The 22,136-nt window shown below is 42.2% G+C and overlaps 1 protein-coding gene and 1 long non-coding RNA gene across 2 annotated transcripts; one reads left to right on the top strand and one right to left on the bottom strand.

Moving 5' to 3' along the window:
* Positions 1-1,631: 1,631 nt before the first annotated feature.
* On the top strand, positions 1,632-22,109 carry LOC136445720 (mucin-22-like). Its single transcript, XM_066443855.1, has 11 exons — positions 1,632-2,016; positions 13,735-16,947; positions 17,334-17,446; positions 17,597-17,655; positions 18,153-18,307; positions 18,961-19,114; positions 19,590-19,654; positions 19,900-20,026; positions 20,314-20,530; positions 20,698-20,748; positions 20,995-22,109. The coding sequence occupies exons 1-11, from the start codon at positions 1,905-1,907 to the stop codon at positions 21,022-21,024; spliced, it is 4,296 nt and encodes a 1,431-aa protein (XP_066299952.1). The 5' UTR covers positions 1,632-1,904; the 3' UTR covers positions 21,025-22,109.
* Positions 10,709-13,158, bottom strand: LOC136446259 (uncharacterized). Its single transcript, XR_010757540.1, has 3 exons — positions 12,057-13,158; positions 11,420-11,534; positions 10,709-11,247 (listed from the first exon to the last, which is right to left on the bottom strand). It is a non-coding gene; the product is annotated as an uncharacterized lncRNA (long non-coding RNA).
* Positions 22,110-22,136: the final 27 nt, after the last annotated feature.

Genomic DNA, 22,136 nt, shown 5'->3' on the forward strand with positions numbered 1-22,136 from the left:
GGCAGAAAGGTTCCAACTTAGAAAGTCGAAAAAATTTTACCTCCCAACATCGAAGCTTTCTAATATCACGAAATCCTTGATAAATGTACTGAAAATATTTCGGTCCTAATTTAAGGGCACACTGTCCCAAAATCTACTTTCTTGTGCCTTTTATAAACCAATATCTATCTGGGAAGGAAAATAACATCTTTTACACAATTGCAGGCATACAGACCCCCATCGCGTGCACACGCGCATGCACTGGTAGAGAATTTCTTTTTTCAAATCCACAAACCAGACTCATCCGTTTTTTATGAAAACGTCTATGTGTCTTCATGAAAACTTACACGAGAATCCTGGCTAAGTGTCAAAAGCGCTTCATGCGGATTTTACATTTAACGCATCTCAGTAGGTCATAATTTTTTTTTTCCAAATCCACAAACCAAACTTATCTTTGCATATAAGTTGACACCAGTGTTTCTGAGAACGTCTATCCGTCTTCTTGAAAACTTACATGGGTATCCTGGCTAAATGTAAAAAGCGCTTCATGAGGATATTACATTCTACGCATCTCAGTAGATCATCTAATAAAATAAAATAAAATTAAAAAAATAAAACCTGAAACTACAAAATACTATGCTACACTATGTACTAGTACAGTGTGCTAAACAATACAAAGTTGACTTCTGAGGTCGTTCGGTATAATATATGGATACGAGAGATCATGAGGTGCTCATGGCATATTCGATATTGTAAATTAGAAAATTCCTATTAGAAACAATTTCTGAGGTGTTGTGAGCAGGTATTACATGTGCAATACTATATGTAATCTCCAGACAATCAAATGACATTGGCATTTTCGAGTAGCGCCCAGCGATAGTCAGTGCCAGTTCGTTACTACCAGTTCAGTATTACCAGTTCAGTGGCACAGTTACGAAATGATGCAATACCGACATTTACCGCATGATGGCGCCTGTTTAACATGGTAATATTCGCAATGGAGAAGTGTCTGGAGTTAGGCGCCATGTCACGTCAGGTGCATAATGTAACGCTGTCATTTACGACTCGAGCCCACCAGCCAAGAATATCATATCTAAAACAATTGTTTTGATAAAACTATTAGTTGGAATATATTCACTGAAATAAAGTCAATGGTAACTTCATCGAAACAAGATCAATCTATAACTTGTAGAATAAGACAAAACATCGTTTCCTTAATTTCGGCTTCAAGATGTGACGTTACTTTTATTATTTTAAGTGCGAGAGTAAATGTCTCGGACGCAATAACGTTTAGGAAAGTAAATACATGTAGTTCAAAGTAATACAGGCGATAAAACCGTTGAATTGAACCCAGTGACCTCCTTGAATAGGAAACTAACTGTCAAACATGTCAACTGTAAAAACGAATCGATAACCAATTTACTAGTAATCTTCGATCAGACCCTGTCCGCGTAAACGACAGGTTAGGGGATTTTCCGTGAGAAAATTGTTATGAGGATAACAATAAAGGATTGGGGAGAAATTTAGTAAGAACAACATTGCAATTTCTGTATGACATATCATTGTATATATGTTAATTCACCCGTAACTGTGCAAATGGGCTGGTCTAGAGTTCACGTGCACGTTAAAATCCGGTAGGAAACCGTTTGTTCTAGGGGTAACCTGACCCGGTGTTAGCCTCCTGAGGGCTCTCGGGTCACATCGCCTTTGTCTCTCTCAGTAGTGCGTGGTGGGTGTTGCAGTAGAGTGGCCTTGCGTCACAGAGGCCGGCTGAGAGCACGCAGTCATCACAAGCTGACTCAGTTCCTGTCGCGATCCCGCGAGAAGGCGGGCGAGGTTAGGGTTGAACAGATATATTACACACCTCCGTCTGGAAAACGGCTCACACTCACAGTCTTCAGCTGGCCGCGCCACCACGTTACAACATGCCGGGTAAAAGGGAAAGAACTTTGTTGGAATTTCAAGCTCTGAGAATGTCTGTACTTCGCGTAACGGTATTCCTTCTACTACTCGGCGTCACCACGGCGCAAACGACAGGTAAGGAACTATTTTCATTATTGGCAACTTGTCAGAATATTCACAGCCACCTTAAGGCTGATTCAAGGCCGCCTAAGATATTAAAGAATGTGCTGTGCCGTTATAAAGGAAGGTAAAAATCATGCGGCTGTGAATGAAAATGAGCAAAGCCACTTCGATCGGTCAGATTTGCATACGCACACTCGCGACCTTGTGTTCAATTCCCACGACTGTATGTACTTCTTCTCACTTGTAATAAAACAAAGGATGGACTGAAATGTATTGTGTTTAAGTTTGGCTTGACGCTAATGATATACAATGAGGAGAGGGGACGACGCAAGAAATGTCCTCGGGCCGAATTCCACCTCCCCCCGAACCGACTCGCTAGAGCCCCGCTGGCCTGACTGTGTGTGGTACGGGGTTGCTAGGCGGCCAAGTAAGGAATAAGAAACAATTTCTCCTAAAAATTCTACAACACCATAATTTTTTCGGCGTTTTTCTGCATTAGGGCGTCGCCCTGTTGGCTTGATCTGTTTTTAGCAGTAACGAGATGGGTGGATAGGGGAAACCCGACACCGTTAAGTCAGGTGTGCCCGCTGTCTTCGCTCAGGTAACCGTGGAACAGGTTAGAACACCTGTACAACAACCGGATGTGTTTCCCAAACAAAACTTCCCATTTGTAATTACTAAAGCAAACTCACAGTTATCAAGTCAATTAATCCATCTCTATTATTACTATTTGTCTTGGTGATAGAACCATTCGCCCTATACTATCTTGATAAGTCGATACAATATAGATACAGCGCAAAGGCGGTGGATTTTGTAAAGGTTTCTCGCGTGTTTTTGAGGCGAAGTCGATCTACTAGGGATCGTGAAGTTCGTTCATGTGTTTCGCTCCCGTAGAATTCGGAAAATCACGTCGAGCACTTCCGTATTTCCCAGAATCGGGTTGAAGTCGTGTACTGGTACTGCCGTCGTCCGTATTTTCAATATATCTATACCAGCCAACGCCTTGTTTTGGGATATTTGGCAGTCATAACAGTAGGACTAGCAAGTAGCCCCATGGCATTTACCACATGTAACTAGATATAGAAAATCATGCACTTGTTGTTAAAAAGTAGATTATCGTAAAGCCCGTTAGAAATGCCACCTAACGGCAGTATGATGGCAATATGATTATAGCTACCTCAAGGCTACGCAGAACCAACGGTATTGCTTAGAAACGGCCACAAGCCGACTACCTGTTACTGTACACTCGTATATCATACTCGCCATGATATGCATACATTTCGATAATCACCGATGGCAAAGAAATAACATAGCTCGCGGTTATACAGCATCGACAGTCTACATTACCTAAATCATGATAAAACCTTCTGCACATCCCTGAGTTCCTGAGAATCGGAAGACATTCACGTAACGTCTGTTGGAGATATTCTCTATACCCCACGCCCAACCTATACGAGCGCATGTAGGGCTAGGGGGTTATTGTATCTTTAAGCATTAGGTCGGCATTTGTACCAGCTTACAGGTTCTTGGAGACGTGCTCTTGCCGTATCTTGTGTATCAGCAAACATTGAGTCATAAAATCCCTTCTTAGATTAGACTTGTTTCAGTTACAATGGAAGGAGAATGTTACTGCACAGTTTAGAGAAAAATCATGTCTGGAATTTTGTGTTACGTACGCAACTGGTTCAAAATGATTTAAAAATCCCCCTCAAAACAATAAGCGCTCTCTGTATTTGCCTTCAAAATTTTCATTGTAGCTAGATAATAAGCAGGAAATCGCTTCATAACGTTGAAAACTTGATCCCGCGGTCTACTCAGCCGTACATAGTGACTTACATATAGTGACACCTGTTCTGCCAATGCGTCACCGTTAATACAGATTGTGTGTAACGGGGCACTGGTTCGACACTCCCAGGATTATAGCTACAAACACTATGTTATACTAAAGTGCATCATTCGAGTGTTTAATTCTAACATGCATCTACGATTTCTGAGAAGCGTAATTTCATATCCAGAAATACGAAAGAATATCAATAATATCAATAATTACCATGGCTTGGCGCTCCCAGGATTACAAGTGAAGACACTGTTATACTAAAACGCGTCATTTGGGTATTTAAATCTAACATGCGCATGCGTCTGTGATTTCTGAGAAAGGTAATTTCGTCTCTAGGAACACGATAAAATGTTGAGAACATCAAAAGAGACCTTGACATAATTACCATGTGCGCACGTCCGGCGACATGTTTTGATGACAGACCGATGTTGTGGCATCAGAAACATAAACCATTCTCTTTGTCGATAAAATCATGGAATGAAAAACTCAACAACTGTACTAGACTGTAGAAAATTCCTTAGATACTTGACTTATGACGTGTTATTTATTGTACGTGACGCAGACAATAATCTATAAAAGGACGTATCTAATATGCCAAACGTATCTAATACAGGATGCATCTGATATGTAACAAACAATATTGAATATGCCATGTATGGGTAACAAGGCCATTCGCTAGACGTCCATTTTTCCTTTGCTTTACGATCCGTCTTTTTGAGCTGGAATTATCAAACAATAAAGAACAAAAGACGTAGTGTGGGTTCACATTTGTCTGTCGATAACGGGTGCCGTTGATATATTTCATACGATTATGACACATAAAATAAGAAAGCAGAGCGTATCCTTGTTGAATGGCCTTAAATTCTTTGGTTTTCAAACGGTATTCTAATGTAGTCTCTACCAGACTAACTACGCCGGCTATAGAGAGAATATTTGCCGGGGAACTTTGGCCATCAGAGGGTTTCATTTGCAGGCGCAGTTAAGCCCCCCCCCCCCCTCTCACTGGACCCGTGGCACGCTGGCGGCGTCGCTGCGTCCTAAACTAGATTTGTGTTACCCCGACGTTTTAATGGGAATACGTGTATCATTCAAAACGTACAAGTAGGACCAAAAAGCCAACAAATCACACAAAGCTTAAGAATATTCGTTTTAGTCGATGAAATTCGTTGAGTGCTTTGTCAATTCGATCGGCCGTAGCGACGCCGCCAGCGTGCCGCGGGTCCAGTGCACTAGTGAGAAGGCCTCTCCTAACCAATTGTTCCCTTTTTTTAGCCGAATTCTACTACCCACACCCCGTAGGAAGGCCTGGTAATTCTAAGCACTTATTATATACCACATGGTTATTGTGCCTCCTTTACATGCGGCCTATTGTATGACGTATCGAGCATTCCTTGAATACCTCCTTCTGCTGTTCAACGCCAAAGCCCGTTACAAACGGTAGTGTCGATAGACCATTCAGTCATTCACTGTAAAACCTGACGGCCTTCCCAGAGAACTAATGTTTCACCCCCCTTTGAACGTACACACTGACAGTTAGACACGAAAATCTGAAGTGGTGCTTGATTTCAAAGCTAGTAGGAAATGACGTATTCACTCTACGATCTCTCTCTTTATTACGTCTTCCATTGCTTACAAAAGAGAAGTCAAACCCTTCACTAGTCACTAGTCACTAGTCACTAGTTATAGACGAGTACGTTTGTATAGTCTAGTCTAGTCTAGCCTCTTTTATATCTATTTTTTCCCTGTTTCATGTATTTTATGTATGTTGTGTGCAATTAGCCCCCGGGCAGGAATTTGCAATAAACTTATTGCTTAATTAACGATTTTAACATTCTTGTGATTAAGCGTATTGGAATACAAGTACCTTGAACTTCACAATACGTTATATCGTGATATTGATCCGCCGTTGTCCTTGATACGTGAAATATTTGGCGAATGAGTCATATATACCAAGGATGTTATATAGACCAAACGTGTTCAAGCTGCATTTTTACACAGATACGTTGAGACACTTGGCATGCCATGGCTATGAACGAGGCCAGAAAATTGAATGAGGTTAAAAAAATACATCACAAAAAAGGTAAAACTATCAAGCGTATGTAAAAGTCACAACAACAACAAAAAAGAAAATTACTTTGGAATTTCTTTTGTATTTTGAGTCTTCATGACCTAGAGAATTATCATTTTAAGTACAGTGTGTACACTGTGCACCATTTCTGTGGGGAGTACGAATTGAAGTCATGTGGCTTAGATAAGGACATTTGTGATGTACTCATCCCTGTACTCATCCCTATACCAATTTTCAGGTCATTTCGTTTCAATGCCAGGTCACAGGAGCCCAAAATATACAAAAATGCCATAAATTGATCATGAGCAGAATTTGAGATGCCTCCGTATCTACATTTGTTTCGAATACATTCAAGTAAATTTGTGCCTAATTTGGTGCTTTTAGACAAACTTGCACAATTTTTAGCTATGCCGCTGGACCAGAAGGGAATTTGTACGAAATGTAACTATGTACACCGACGACACCTGATCACGGCTCGGCAATGCCGTGGGAACGGTGTGGCATACCTCCGTACATCCGTCTCTTAACATATCCCTTCTACTGGGAAAACACAGGCACACATCTCTGTTTACCTGCACTTAAATACACAAAACACTCTAACAAGACTGAATCAAATTAGACTCTTGTTTGAAACACCTCCTTTGTAGTTCAGCGACCTGGGGGAGCGGACGTCCGGACACACCGCTTCTTATGTGTCGTCGTCTTGTGGTAGCTTGTTTTTTTGTGTCGCGCTAAGTATTAAATACATGTACAACCTGTGATTTATACGGCGGAAAACTAGGTTTGGCTGTTGACATAGAGCTCGTTATGTATTTGTGTTTTGCGCACTGAAATGTCACTACGAAGCGTGGAAAGATGTTAAGGAATCCATGTTTGTAATCTGAGAAGTGAAGTTCTTACGCTTGTGTTTTTTCCTGCTTGCCGAGAGCCCTCGAGTTTTAGACCGTATGTTCACCTTGTCAGGACTTTGTATCCAGTGCCTGTTTAGTTTGGCATTCCACTGATCTATTCAACTCACTTGTGGGCTGTGGATTTAACTTTTTGCACTGTGCGGTCTTCATTACCTATTATAGGTGTGTCCCAAACTTTCTTCTGATTGTGAAATGGATAGAACAAAGTCGGAGAGGAAGTTAACAGTAGGCGTTGTCGTAAACTTTAACCTGGTATCCATCAATATTGTAGCTACCTTTTTTGTAGTTCCCTCCTCAAATATTTTAGCCTCCTGTGCAGGCTTCCTATAACGGCGGCATATATATTGGGAGGGGGGGGGGGGGGGTTGTAGCCGAGGGAGTTGTGCAGCCGAGGGGCGCGCCGTTATCTGTAGATAACGGCGCGCCCCTCGGCTACACAACTCCCTCGGCTACAACCCCCCCCCCCCCTCCCAATATATATGCCGCCGTTATTGGAAGCCTGCACAGGAGGCTAAAATATCTGACCATGAACAAGAAACCCTGCAGCTAGCTACAAGGCTGGTGAAATTCATATTGTCAAAGGGAATGTATTTATGTTCACATAAGCTTCGTTTTGTGAAGGCATTACGGCAAAAATCCCCAAGAGGTCAATTGAAGTTCAATGTACATTACGTATTCAATTAACGTTCTGCCACACAAAAGCCCTATGTATGATCTCGTCTTTCTAACTCTATATCACTTTTCATGTGATCCAGCCTACAGGCCGTAATCCCAGGTGGTAGAGGCTTATGTAGTAAATCGGGAACATCAAGCCTTTGATCCTATCTTTACTGAGAGACGCCACACGTTGATTTGCGTTAAAGAACCCATCACACATACTGATAAGGGTATGGATGCGCCCCGATCTGCGAAGGCCAACACGTATTAGTTATTGATAAAGAAACAAGCTTTTCGAAACAATTAAAACAATATTCCTGAGCTTTCAACATCTTTCAAGACCTCCAAAAACTAAATTTCTACGAAAATAAAAAAAACCTCCATTCATTAAAAACGGGGGACTTTTCATCATGCAGCCACTGCCTCCAAAGAAGAAGTCACCTACCCCCCAGTAATGTATGTAGAAAATTAGTTAGATGTATAGAATAGACACTTGTTACTTTTTTACTGTTTGTACCCTTGCAATTAGCCTACGGGCATGAATTTGCAAATAAAAGAATATGTTGTTATTTACAGGCCAGTCCAAATGGCTAGATAGCCAGTCTTGGTTATGACACGGTTAGCGGAACGAATAGAAATAAACAAAGAAAACTAATTGCAGCATTAAAACCAAGTGCATAGAATAATTAACCTTCACAAAATGTAGTGCTGTTCAACAGGTTATGAAAAATGATTGCACAAAACCCCTGCTCGACCCAGTACGAACTCTCTGTGTGTCGTTTCTTGTCGCCTGGTGTTTTTGAACAGGGCGTGCCCAGGTAAAGGCACCGACACGGTCTGGCGCTGACCCGGACAGGTGACACTAGGTAGAGCCGCTAGCCAAGAAACATGAGGCGAAGAACCAGAACGAAGATATGTCAGGCGTATCTACTAGAGAGAGGGGAGTACAGGAAAAGAAATGGACAGTTTCGTTCAAAGTAAAGTTCAATGATTGAAAAAAAAATTGCAAGTTGGAGAACGAAGGACAGAAACGAAGACTTTGTACATAGTTTCACGAAAGAAAGAATCCGAAGGTGGAGACGCCTAGTAACACAACACAAAAACAGTCTAAAAATAGGAAGTCTTGACCAGATTCTAGATCACTAGGCTAGCGAGCTCGAGAGGTCGCTAAGAATGTTTTAGATGTCGCCTTCTGGCTGACAAGATATAAAAAAATGGGGGATACAGTACGTTTTACTGCAGAACTTCACTCTTACAAGTAAAATTACATCATCGTATGTACACATTAAGAATGCTAATTGTGTATGTTCAAACCAGTCGTCTTGGCCTCAAACGGGTGTGGTCTGTGCGGCCTCGTTATGGTAGGGTCACATTTCCTAACCGGGGCCCGGTCGGGCTGTTTGCGGAAACGCAAATCAAAGTGTATGTCAATAAATTTGCACACGCTATGCTCTTAGATGATTTTGGGTACGTTTTGTGTTTTTGTTGTCTTTAATATCATACTTTTCGCTCCCAAAGACTACCCGGCCGGGCCCCGGATTTGAAATGTGACCCTAGCATAAGTGGACCATGCCATTCTAAGATGCACGTACCCAGGTCCCACAAGTCATGTAAACCTGCGGGTTTTGTGTCAGATCCGCAAATATTTGAGGACGACACAGTCGGGTTGTCTGTTGTAATAACACCAACAAGCATGCCGTGAGAGTGATCATAGCAACTACGGGGTACTGATGGCCCCGCATTCAGGCCCTACTCGGGTCGGTAGTCAGTAGGAATCTTATGTCTGGCCTTGGGGAGGGCGCCGTGAATAGCCTATACACTTAAGTCTAATTCCGAGACTAATATAACATCAAGGTCACAATGGTAGTGAACACTTGTGACAATGTGTTTTTGTCTCGCGTTAGACCAAATCACATTACCTTTTATTCGTACGAACAAAGATGGAAGTAAAAAAAAAAGAAACGTTCTGAATAACTCTTCATGGAAAAATCTCTTTCTTTTCCGATAGGAATTTTCCTAGTGGCTAAATGATATACAGTCGACTGGCCAGTAAACCTTGAACTGTACTTACACTGAGGGGAAGCTAATAGCTATTCGGAGTGCGGTACCGTCAGCTGTAATTGTATTTTCCCGAGGACTACAAAAACAGAATTGCTTCAATACATCACCACGCATCCTGTCTCTCATAAACCCTTACACGGGCCAGCGAGTCTACGTCAAGCACGGAACTACGCTGGCACTAGGACTTAATTGGTCCTTCAAATAATTACAAGTGTACTTGGTCATCCTCCTCTATTCAGTTGCTAAGTATATCTCTATATGAATAAGCGTGCTTTATGATTCAGGGCAATGCTGGTGCGAGTCAGTTGAACAATGGGTTTGAAATAAGTTATGCAATCACTGCACGAAATGGCCTCGTTTCCCGGCGTATACGTACCGGGATTTTTCTGTATTTTTGTCGGATACTGACGGATACATGCGGATACATGCGGATTCGTGTAAGGTATCCGACTATTTCCGCACCGGTATATGGAATATTTCCTGAAGAATCCGAAAGTAAGGGATTTTCGACGAATACGGAGCCGTACACTGTACGGAAATGCCACCGATCCTGACGGATACGAACAGGAATTTTTCTGTATTTTTGGCGGATACTGACGGATACGTGCGGATTCGTGTAACGTATCCGACTATTTCCGCACCGGTATATGGAATATTTCCTGAAGAATCCGAAAGTAAGGGATTTTCGACGAATACGGAGCCGTACACTGTACGGAAATGCCAGAGATCCTGACGGATACGAACAGGAATTTTGCTGTATTTTTGGCGGATACTGACGGATACATACGGATTCGTGTAACGTATCCGACTATTTCCGCACCGGTATATGGAATATTTCCTGAAGAATCCGAAAGTAAGGGATTTTCGACGAATACGGAGCCGTACACTGTACGGAAATGCCACAGATCCTGACGGATGCGTACAGGGATTTTTCTGTATTTTGAAGAAAATGGTGAATACTGACGGATACAGGTGGACCCAACAACGAATCCGTAACGGATCCGACTAAGTGCTTCCATTCCTAATTTAACTATACCCAAAACATCATTTTGAATGACAGGAAGTTTGGGAAAGCCTGTATGTAACATATGTATCATTTCATATCTCAACATAATGTATTTCTAAGTTCAAAAACTATCAAATACAATACAATACGGAAGTACTAGTACTATGTGGCTAAATGATCCATTTCATTTGAGACAGGCTGAGGGACATCCACATACTCAAAGCACCACTGCATATGCAGGTTAATGTCGGTAAATTGGGGTTGTGCAAGCACAATGTTCTGAAAAATTATGAAATGTATTACAATTAACACCATCACAACATTGTGGTTATATTTACTACTGCATAGTGCCCTTGGACCAAAATCATCTACATGTTCTAAATATTCCACTAAAGTAATAAAAGCCTTATTTGCGGCCAGCTCTTCGTCTAAAAGCCATCAGATACAATTGTTTCAAATACAGAGGTTGAAAATAGAAAGTAACATTATACTGTCTGAAGAACTCCCATGATGACACGCCACATTTTAAACGTAAGTAGCATATGCCGTGGAACTGCATGTGTATAATCGTCCTCTCCCTATTCTCTGACTACATCTGAGTTCACTTCTTCCATGCACTCTTGGTAAGGGACAGGCAAGGCTGATTTCTTCTGTATCTGCATGTTGGACTCATCTTGGAGTCCATCTTGTGATGAACCAGTTCCTATATGATAAAACCAAATGATGAATAAATATCAATTCACGTATTTAAGGAACATGTCACATGATTTTGACATGGGCTTCGTTTCATCACAGCAGCTACAAAAAACACGGGACAATGGATATCCATCATGCCTCTCTCAGCTAACATTGAAGTGTACCGATGATGGACTTACCAAAGGAGCCTGAGGTACTCAGCAGCTGAGCATCTGACAGTTGATTGCTTTGTTCCCAGCCAAGGTCCTCACAATATGTGCTGCATTTGTGAAGGAAGTATCTGCCGATGCTGTACTGGATATATATATATAAATGGAAACAATGACAAATATTAAACATATCACATACTCGCATGTGTAAAAGAATGAATCTGGGCATCGTTGAATTGACTACGTAAAACTTGCATCTATAACTTGAATATGATATTGATCAAACATGCACAGCTATAACTGAATGAAATAATCACTGAGGCACACTACTGCCTCCTTATAAGTTCTAGTTCACTATCCACAAACTGTGGGATCTTTGTGGGACAAATACTTATGACATTTTCTTCCCTTCCATATCTTTAATTATCTTTCCCTCCACTGCTTGCTATTTTGTATCTGAAACGTTAACCAGACACACATGTCTGATGACCATTGGCAAGAATGAACAAATTGAAATTTTAAATTTCCTAGATCCTAACGCCGTAAAAGGGCAGGTCGGCTGGAGAATTCTTATGGTCATGCGAATGCGATGATATGTCAAGCCACAATAGGAGGATAACTGACGTCAAAACTAGTTAGAAACAGGAATTTTTAAATTTGTACTTACCAAAGGGCAGTCCCTCAAAATGATGAATCAACTCCCTACCAGCGTTTACAAGGGGGGAGGGGGGCGACGAATATTGCATGCACGAAGAAGACAACGTCGCAATTCCGTGCGTTTGAGTTTACACCGAATTCCCTTCGACTCTCAAGTCACTCAAAAATCACTGGTCGACCATGGTAGACTCTGGCGATGCCATGTTAAGCACAGAAGGTGATGAAACGCCGTTCTTGTCTGTGCTGTTAACCGAAAGAAAACCGTTAACGTTTGTCGCGCCCAGAAGTGTCTTGTGGGTAATTTGGATATCCGACACGAATCCGTGTTCCGTACACGTCAGGATCCGAGACAGCTCATGACTTCTAACATATTGGCAAATCTGAACTTCTAACATATTGGCAAATACATAAAAAAATGAAAGATCCGAGTAGATATTTTATCTGTACCCGAAACGTATCCAGACGTATACGGCATCAGAATTGCTGGATCTGAGGTGTTCCTGGTATTTGTCCGAATTTGCTCGGAAACGTTCCGTATCTGTACCCGAAACATATGAAGGATCCAGACGTATACGGCGCGGGAATTGTCGGATCTGAGGTGCATCGGATCCAATCGGAAACGTTCCGTATCTGCTATGATGCGCAATTCCGGATCTGTTGGATTCGTCAGGATCTGAGATCATGCCGCGTGCCGTGCAGTGTGTATTTGTTGGTCAGGATCCGAAGCAACTACCGACAAACAATCCGAACATCTCTGCCATATTGACAAATATCTAGAAACGAAGGATCCGCGCAAATATCCTCAGGTTTCCGACGCGCATCACGGATCCAGACGTATACGGCGTCGGAATTGCCGGATCTGAGGTGTACCTGGTAATTGTCTGAATTTGCTCGGAAACGTTCCGTATCTGTACCCGAAACGTATGAAGGATCCAGACGTATACGGCGCCGGAATTGTTTGATCTGAGGTGCATCGGATCCAATCGGAAACGTTCCGTATCTGCTATGATGCGCAATTCCGGATCTGCTGGATTCGTCAGGAAATGAGATCATGCCGTGCCGTGTGTATTTATTCGTCAGGATCCGAAGCAACTACCGACATACAAACAATCCGAACACTCCAAATATCAAAAAACGAGGGATCCGCGCAAATATCTTCGGGTATCCGAGGCGCATCACGAATCCAGAAGAATACGGCGTCGGAATTGGTCGAATCTGCGGGCACTACAGTATCCGAGCAGTGAACTGGGATTTTTCCGGATTCGCTCGGAAACGCCATGAGGCCCGATTCCGGATACGTCGGATCCGTCAGGATACGTGGCCATTTCGTGCAGTGAATGGTTGTTGTTCCCATTGCTTATGTACGGGTCAGTGCATTTGTGAGGGCCTGTACCAAAAATTTACTGCTGGTGTTTTGTTGGTCTATACTATACATAACATAGGCATTGTGTCATCACTTTATACCTTGTGAGTGGTCCTTCGTTATCATGATCATATAGATGGTTATTGTGCTTTAACCTTATTCAATTTATGAAGCAGACATAATTATAGTTACGACATTCGATGGCTAATAAAATGTTGTATCCATACTGAGAATGCCGGGATCTATTAGCTAGAACAATTGTATAGAGGAGAACGTCGCTTTTAGCTGTTTAAATCGTTGGTATAAACCGTTGTTTTCTATGTAGAAACTACAGCTGCGGTGACAACGGCTGCTGCGTTGACCACAACTGGCACAGAGGCGGTTACTGGAGAGACGGACTCTGGTACATCTGTAACGATGACGGGGACCACAGGAACAGAAAACACCTCGAATGGAACAGACATAACGGCGGCGACAACTGACGTCACAGCAACTGAAGAAACGAACACTGACGTAAACGTCACGACGGCGGCGACGATAGTATCAGATGGGACAGAAATCACCACCGTTCTAGCAGAAACCAGTCCAGGAATGACAACGGAGTCGACAGATACAGAAGCAAATGTCACAGAAACATCTACAAACGTTATGACCGAAATAATGACAGCCATAGAAAACGTTACAGACGCTACAGAGGTTATGACCGAAATGACAGCTACAGAAAACGTCACTGACGCTAACGAAGTTACGACTGAAATGACAGCTACCGAAGTCATTACAGAAACGCTTACTGAGACAACAGATGCCAGTATGAATGCCACAGACTCCTTCACAGACACGATGACGGTGGAAATCACAGAGATGCTCACCGAAGAGCCAAACACGGCTTCAACTGATGAAATAGAGACGGACTCTGAGGTAACGGCATCTACAGAGCCCTTCACTGAGATGCCAACTGTTACAGTTATTACGGAAGACAGTTCCAATTCATCCGACACGATCACATATATCACTGAAGTTATAACAGAATCTACGGAGTCGGTCACTGAGGCAACAGAGGTGGTGACAAATACTGCCATTGTCACGGACGAAACTGAAGAAACCACGAACTCGACTGACACAATCACGTACATTACGGAAGTGTTCGTGGAGACGACAGACGAACCTGTGACAGAAACCGTGACGGAAATATCCACTGGAGAAGATGTAACAGCCAACGAGACGGATACAGAGGGGGTCACGGAAGAAGTGGTGACTGCAACGGCAGAGGCGTTCACAGAATCCACAGAAGGCTCGGTCACTGAGTCCACAGAAGTCCCTGTCACAGAATATACAGAGGTCTCAGTCACAGAATCCACAGAAGTCTCAGTAACAGAAGAGACAGAGATCGCTGTCACAGAATCCACAGACACCTCTGTCACAGAATCCACAGAGGTTGCTGTCACAGAAATCACAGAAGTCTATGTCACAGAACCCACAGACGTCGCAGTTACAGAAGAGACAGAAATATCTGTCACAGAATCCACAGATGTCTCTGTTACAGAATCTACAGAGGTCCCTGTCACGGAATATACAGAAGTCGCTGTCACAGAATCTACAGAAGTCCCTGTCACAGAAATCACAGAAGTCGCTGTTACAGAATCTACAGAAGTCTCTGTCACAGAAATCACAGAAGTCCCTGTCACAGAATCCACAGAGGTCCCTGTCACAGAATTCACAGAGGTCCCTGTCACAGAAGTCTCTGTCACAGAATCTACAGAGGTCCCTGTCACAGAAATCACAGAAGTCTCTGTTACAGAATCTACAGAGGTCTCTGTCACAGAATCCACAGAGGTCCCTGTCACGGAATCTACAGAGGTCCCTGTCACGGAATCTACAGAGGTCCCTGTCACAGAATTCACAGACGTCTCTGTCACAGAATTTACAGAAGTGTCTGTCACAGAATCCACAGACGTCTCTGTCACAGAATCCACAGAGGTCCCTGTCACAGAATTCACAAAAGTCTCTGTCACAGAATCTACAGAGGTCGCTGTCACAGAGTCCACAGAAGTCTCTGTCACAGAATTCACAGAAGTCACTGTCACAGAATTCACAGAAGTCCCTGTCACAGAATTCACAGAAGTCTCTGTCACAGAAGAGACAGAGACGACGAGTGGCACGCCAGAGGTCACAGACGTAGTCACAGAACTTTTCATGACGGACCCAACTGCAACTCAGGAGATGACAGAGGCAACAGAAGTAGTCACAGAAGTAGCAGCGACGGATTCAACCATGACAGAGATGACAGAGGTAGTCACTGGCGTGACGGAACTGACAACAGAGCCACCAGCAACTACAGACATCATCAGTGTCACAGAAACAGTTGGCCTAACAACCTCGGATATGTTTACTGAGGTGGTGACCGAAACTACACAAACTGACACAACAGTAGCGACTGCGTATACAGACACTGAGGTTACAACAGTTGAAGCAACAACAGCTATCGGTACAGAACCAACGGACATTACGTTGATGACGACAGAAGTGTTGGAGACAACGGCAATGACTGAAGAAACCACGGAAATATCAGCAACAGCAACTGACTCTTTGGCAACCACCGTCGTAGAGATGACCGAAGGAACCACAAGCGTTGCACCGACTGAAGCAACAGAGGTTACAACCGAGATTACAGCACCAGAGACAACACCATCACTGACGACTGACGAAGCAGCAACGGCCCTCACGACTCAGGTCCCAGACGATACAACTGCCATTCCTACCACTGTGGAGTCAACGAATACTGCAGAGACAACACTGTTGCAAACCACAGAAGAGATGTCCACACCAGCTACACAGACAACGGGAGAAACAACCGCTCCAACAACAGAGGTTGCAACAACATCGTTACAGAGCACTGAAACGGCAACAACTCCAGATACAGCTTCCACTGCTCAGACAACTGCTGCAGCAACTACCGACCTTACAACTGCTGAGACAACAGAGGATGCAACAACTGCACAGACAACAGCGTTACGGACTACTGAAATGGCAACAACTACAGCCGGGACAACCACCATCTTCAGTACAACTGCTGAGACAACAAAGGCAGCATCAACAGCAGCCCTTACTACATCATCGCAGACCACTGAAAACATGACAACCGCAGCTATCGCTGCATCCGAAGCAACCACCATCCTTACAACCGTTGATACAACAGAGGCAGGTACAGCAGCGGCTACAACGCAGTTTGAGACTACTGAAAACGTAACTGCTCCAGTTACTACTGCACATCAGACGACAGGAGCGACAACCACTGTCCTCACAACTGCAGAGGCAACAACAGCTATAGACACAACAACACGGTCACAAACTACTGACAAACGAACAACTCAAACTGCAACTGCACCTAGAACAACTGACAGCGCAACGACTATGCCAACAACTGTGGCAACGTCAAATGGTACAACGTTGGCTCAAACCACCAGTAATACAACCACCCAGGCATCTACTGCTGCACCCCCAACTACAGTGAGAACAACAGCTGCCCCAACCACGCCAGGTAAAAACGTACATCTGTTTTAGTGATAGAAAATACATATCTACAATTGTACCTGTAGCTCAGCTGGTAGCACATTCACTGTTGAGTTCCTGGTTCTAATTAGTTGGTGACTGGGCATCCGGCCTGGTTGGACCTGCATTCGTCTGTCGGAGGGGACGTAAAATGGGGGTCCCTTGATCGAGGAGTTGCCTCCACCACGTTAAAGGCACTATAACAGCCTCATTACTTAGATGGGTACATACTGGCTGTACTTCAGATGGATAGGGAAAGTTAGTCTTAAATAGTTAGCACAGCTATAGATACAATATACATTACATAGGAGGCATCGCAGGTAAGCAATGTTTGTAAATGGTGCAGATTGCTTTAACATTGACTTTGTTTTTCAGCCCCTGAGTCGGAGGTAAAAGTTCTGCTCAGAATTGACCAGGTGTTCTCCAACGTCCTAACCGTTAAAAATTCCACCGAATATAAACAACTGGAAACCGTTTGTGTCACAGAGGTAAGGACTGATTTTTTGTCTGTTTTCGCAATATTGAGAAGTTATATGTAATGGGTATAGTTTTATTGGGTTACAATGTTACTGTCAGAAGATGTACCCCATTGCCTCTGTAACCAATGATGAATCGTTTTTCTTATCTTCACGCTGCAGACCAACAAGCTGTATGAAAATGACCCCACGTATGTTGGATGTCGAGTCAACAATTTCATGTAAGTTTTATTTACCGTATGATGGTGCAAATGCATGTGGATTGTATATGTTACCTATGTCAGATGCAGGCGAACTGTTGTAGATTAAGGTTGATTCCCTTCTGCAGTGTCACGGCGTTTGTATATTCTATACAAACAATGATTAGATTATCTGCGACCAAGTCAATATGTTTCATTCCCTTGCACTGCCACGTAGTTTGTAGTATTTTCTACAAACGATGATTAGATTTTCTTTGACCGAGTCAACAGGTTTACATTAGAAATGATTTGACAAATCATCATGTGCATGTATATGACTTTGATGAGATGTAATTTGGTTCAATCAGATATTGATTCCAGGTTTCTTTCTATAATCATACCAAGTCAATTTCAAAGACCTAAAATAAAGACATTGGAAAAGATGTTGATAAAGACAGGTAGCAAGTAGCAACGCATCACAGTTGAAGAGTTGAAGAAATGGATGTGCAATGAATGATAAACCATTCCCGTTCCCACAGCCGGGGAAGTGTTGTTGCCAACATGACGCTGATCTTCCAGGAGGTTCTAGATGTGGCGGGGGAACAGGAGAAGGTTGTGGCGGTGTACACGGCCACACGGGACGGCAACCTGGGCAACCTCACCATTCTGGACGTGCAAGTAGAACTGTCCACCGGTGAGCTGGGGCGTTCAACGTCATTAATAAACTTACGATATAAAAGTATTCATAACGTTGACACGTGTACCATGTAGCTGGTAAGAAGCTAAATATTACCATGTTTCTTTGTTGCCATAATTTTACTGTTTGAGGTCTTTGCTGGCCTGATATCCATCCATGTTCAGCTTTTCTCGGTGAGACAACCATTGGGGAGTGGACACAACTGAAAATGAATAGTTCAATAGCAAGGTTCTTTTATTCACAACCAAGTCATCTTCACCAGGGCAATACTGCCTGGTTCACAGTGCAATGAAGCTAGTATTGCCCTGATGAAGATGACAGACAGTCGTCGAAGCGTCGGCTCTTGTAAAATACCTGCTTGCGAATAAAAGAAACTTGCTATTCAGTCATTCGCCAACCTGATTAAATTATTCACGGATGAAAATGGATAGGTTTCTTACTTAAAAAAAAAGAAGAATTCGGCACCAGTATAGATTGATCGTGACTGTGTGTCCCTGTAAAAATCTATGTGTAGTGTTTGTAAATTGTTGGTCAATACTGCTGTGTGGCTATGCTGCTTGTGGTTGTAAATGTTGTAGATTGAACTTTTCAATCACATCTTCCTCAAACAGAATAATGAAATCTCTGATTCTCCTAAACTCTTTACACAGGTGAGACAGCAAATATCACAGACTGCACCTGTCCGAATGACCTGCAGTGTGTTCAGTATGGTACAGCTTGTGTAGCAACCTGCAGCCTCAACCAAGGATACTGTAAGAACAGCGGTGTCTGTTCCAGCAGTGGCAGCCAAAGTCTCCAATGCACGTGAGTAGAACACAAATTGCTCTCCAAGCAGAGGTAAGATCAGGGGTCTTTTCGTCGTATTTTCGCGGTATTTCATACGTCTTTTTTACTTTTCCGTTTTATGTTGGGTCTCCCTCCTCTTAAAAGATCTTACTTCTGCTTGTAGAGTATACACAAATAGCTTAACAGCAAAAAGTCTAAATATTGGGTACTGAAAAGCCATAAAACTTATATGTTATTCTATACTCCTATATCGTAACATGTTTACTGGTTGTTGCCATACATGTGTACGATTGTCGTGCAATAACGTTCTTCCTCTATATAAAAGCTAGATAGCTTTAGCTTCTAGGTGGAAAAATGACTTCTAGCAAAGTTTCTCATTGTTGTAAATGATTTCTAAAAGATGAATATGATACCAATCCAATTCATCAACTGGCTTGTATGACACTCCTGTGGTCCTAAAACTGGCTTGACACTCCTGTTTAATCCTCCACAGTTGTACTGAAACTGGAGGTGTGGAGTACACAGGGACAACATGCGAGCAGACTGTCACACAAGATGGTACGTAGGTGCTTATGATGTGTTCCTCAAGGTTCAATACTGGGCCCAACAGTATCAACTGCACATAGGTAGCATGCAATGTACAATGATAATGCTATTGTTCTGTTTCAGCTTCACCCCTAATAAACATTTCAAAAAGAAGTTTACTAAACTCTTAAATGTATCTTATCAGAAACACATTACATTTTAACTATTGATGTAGTTAACCATTTGCTAATATCATTACTTTCCCGTCTTCCATGCAGCGGTGGTCCAGCTACTACCATACATCATTGTTGCAGCCTCGGTGGCTGGAGTGCTAATCCTCGTGGTGCTGCTACTGACGGTGGCCACCTGTTGTAAGAAGAGGCACTCTGGGCGCTACAAGAATAGGTAACAGTGCCCCCTAGCAAGTTGCAAACAAAGTACATGTACATGATACCTGTATGGGACTGACATTCAGATTTTACATGTCACCAACCAGATGGCTATAGACCACACTTTAAGATATCAATCATTCAGTAAAAAAAGACCCAGACATTCAGTCAAGAAAACAGGAGTATTGCTGGTGTATTGTTTCATCATAGAGCTTCAAAAGTGTTATGCTGCTATTTGACTTAGGTTTAAAAGTGCATTTCATTTATCACAATTATTTGCTTTCCTTCCTGTTACATCTTTAGGTATGTAGCAGACAAAGAGACTGGACTGTTCCAGCCCATTGTTCCTCAGGCTGGCTGGGCGGAGACTAATGTGGATGAAGATGGATATCATGTCCACACGTACGACAACTTCGGGTACGAGGGGAAGACACGCCTGCGCGGGGAAGTGGAGGGCAGCACAGATCGCGGACCTAGCAAGTTCTCAGTGCAGAACATAGACCCAACTATCCCTGTCCCAGTAAGTACAGACTACCATTGCTTTTTAACATAAGGCATTGCAGAATAGTTTTCACAACTATGTTACAGTATACATCTAACTATGATTATGACTTGAAAAGTAAAAATTTGTTTGAAAGTCATTACTTGTTTCTTGTTACAATGATTCTACTTTCTTGTTTTCTATAGTTCAAGATCAAGAGGCCAAAGTACGACCCTCAACCCTACGGTGTCTACAGGGTAAGTTACCATCTTATATAAAATGGCAAGGTGACACCACTGTCCATTATGTCAAACCATAACTGTCTTATGACATACACTGTTATGTAGATTTGATCAGACATGTTAAAATGATGTCTGCTTTCTTACTTTCTGAAAGAGACTGATAAAAAGGGATTTGCTTGCAACATTGTTTCACATTGAAAGTCATCATCAGATTGAATTTCTTTATAACAAAACTGACTACATTCCCGTTTCTTCCAACAGCAAGTCAGAGAGCCAGAGACCAGGTTGTAGCTGCTCCGCCTCCTAATATGGTGATCTTACACTCTGTATGCAAACCCTGTGGCCATGGACAGCAGCTGCTAGCTTCACAACAACTAGTCCTTAACAAGTCTCAAGCAGCATGGAGTATCACAACATGGAAAATTAATTTGTCTGGCTAGGAAATTATGGATTCTCATCAGCCTGTCTTGTAAGTTATTGATATGTGAACATGGAAACAGTGTGGATAAAATTGCTATAATTACAAAGAATTGTAATTTTGAAATGGAATTTTCAGGAGAGATAGATAGTAGCATTATGAGAAATAATTTCGGTGAATTTTTTTTGAGTTGGAGAACAGTTTATTTCTCATTATGTAACTTACCAACTCAGATGAACTTTCATGCTAATAGATAGTAACATTGTTATGGTATTGAATGTTTGTTGTATGGATTTACATAATTTTGGTACCTGAAATATTTACTGAAAGTATGACTTTATTGATTAAGATATGTATGTTCCTTATGTCAAATATCATAGCCAAATTAAAACTTGTCTTAAGAAGGACAAATAGATATGAGATACTTTTTCAATATAATGAGTAATGTGCCTGGAATAAGAGAAGATATTCTTGAAATTATTTTGTGATATGATAGAGGTAGACAGGTGTTTGCAGAGTTTGCAAACATTACCTCTCAATTTTTTATTACAATATTTGTAGACAAGAGTATTTTATGGTTTAGAATTATGTACCATCAAGGTTAGAGCTGTAAAAAATATATATTCTGCAACTGCTTGAACTTTTCTACTCCTTACCTGAAATTTGGTAAACTGATGTTTAAAATCATTTGAGCTGTGACTTTAACATGAAGTTACAATGTCCTTGGCTGGTCCAAGGAATTTGCATTGTGTATGAAAATGAGATGTTTAGTTTCAATCTGCTTTGCTTCATATTATCTTGTGTATTATATACCAATTAGTATGTAAGGATATTATGTATCAAATTCTGTAAAACGTACATAGTCTCAACAAGGAAACTAGAAATACAGGCTATTGAAGCAATTGTGCAGTTGTGCCAAAGATGTTGTAGACAATGAATACATACATACATAGCATGCAAAGTACATGTATAAGAGAGCTATCCT

Source organism: Branchiostoma lanceolatum, chromosome 12 (assembly GCF_035083965.1).
Source record: "Branchiostoma lanceolatum isolate klBraLanc5 chromosome 12, klBraLanc5.hap2, whole genome shotgun sequence".
Taxonomy (NCBI): Eukaryota; Metazoa; Chordata; class Leptocardii; order Amphioxiformes; family Branchiostomatidae; genus Branchiostoma; species Branchiostoma lanceolatum.

What these genes read in the sequence shown, in the direction of transcription:
- LOC136445720 (XM_066443855.1), top strand. Translation starts at nt 1,905, where the DNA reads ATGCCGGGTAAAAGGGAAAGAACTTTGTTGGAATTTCAAGCTCTGAGA. An exon ending in AAACCGTTTGTGTCACAGAG is followed by an intron (nt 17,447 to 17,596) that starts GTAAGGACTGAT and finishes TTCACGCTGCAG; the next exon opens with ACCAACAAGCTGTATGAAAA. An exon ending in AACCCTACGGTGTCTACAGG is followed by an intron (nt 20,749 to 20,994) that starts GTAAGTTACCAT and finishes TTCTTCCAACAG; the next exon opens with CAAGTCAGAGAGCCAGAGAC.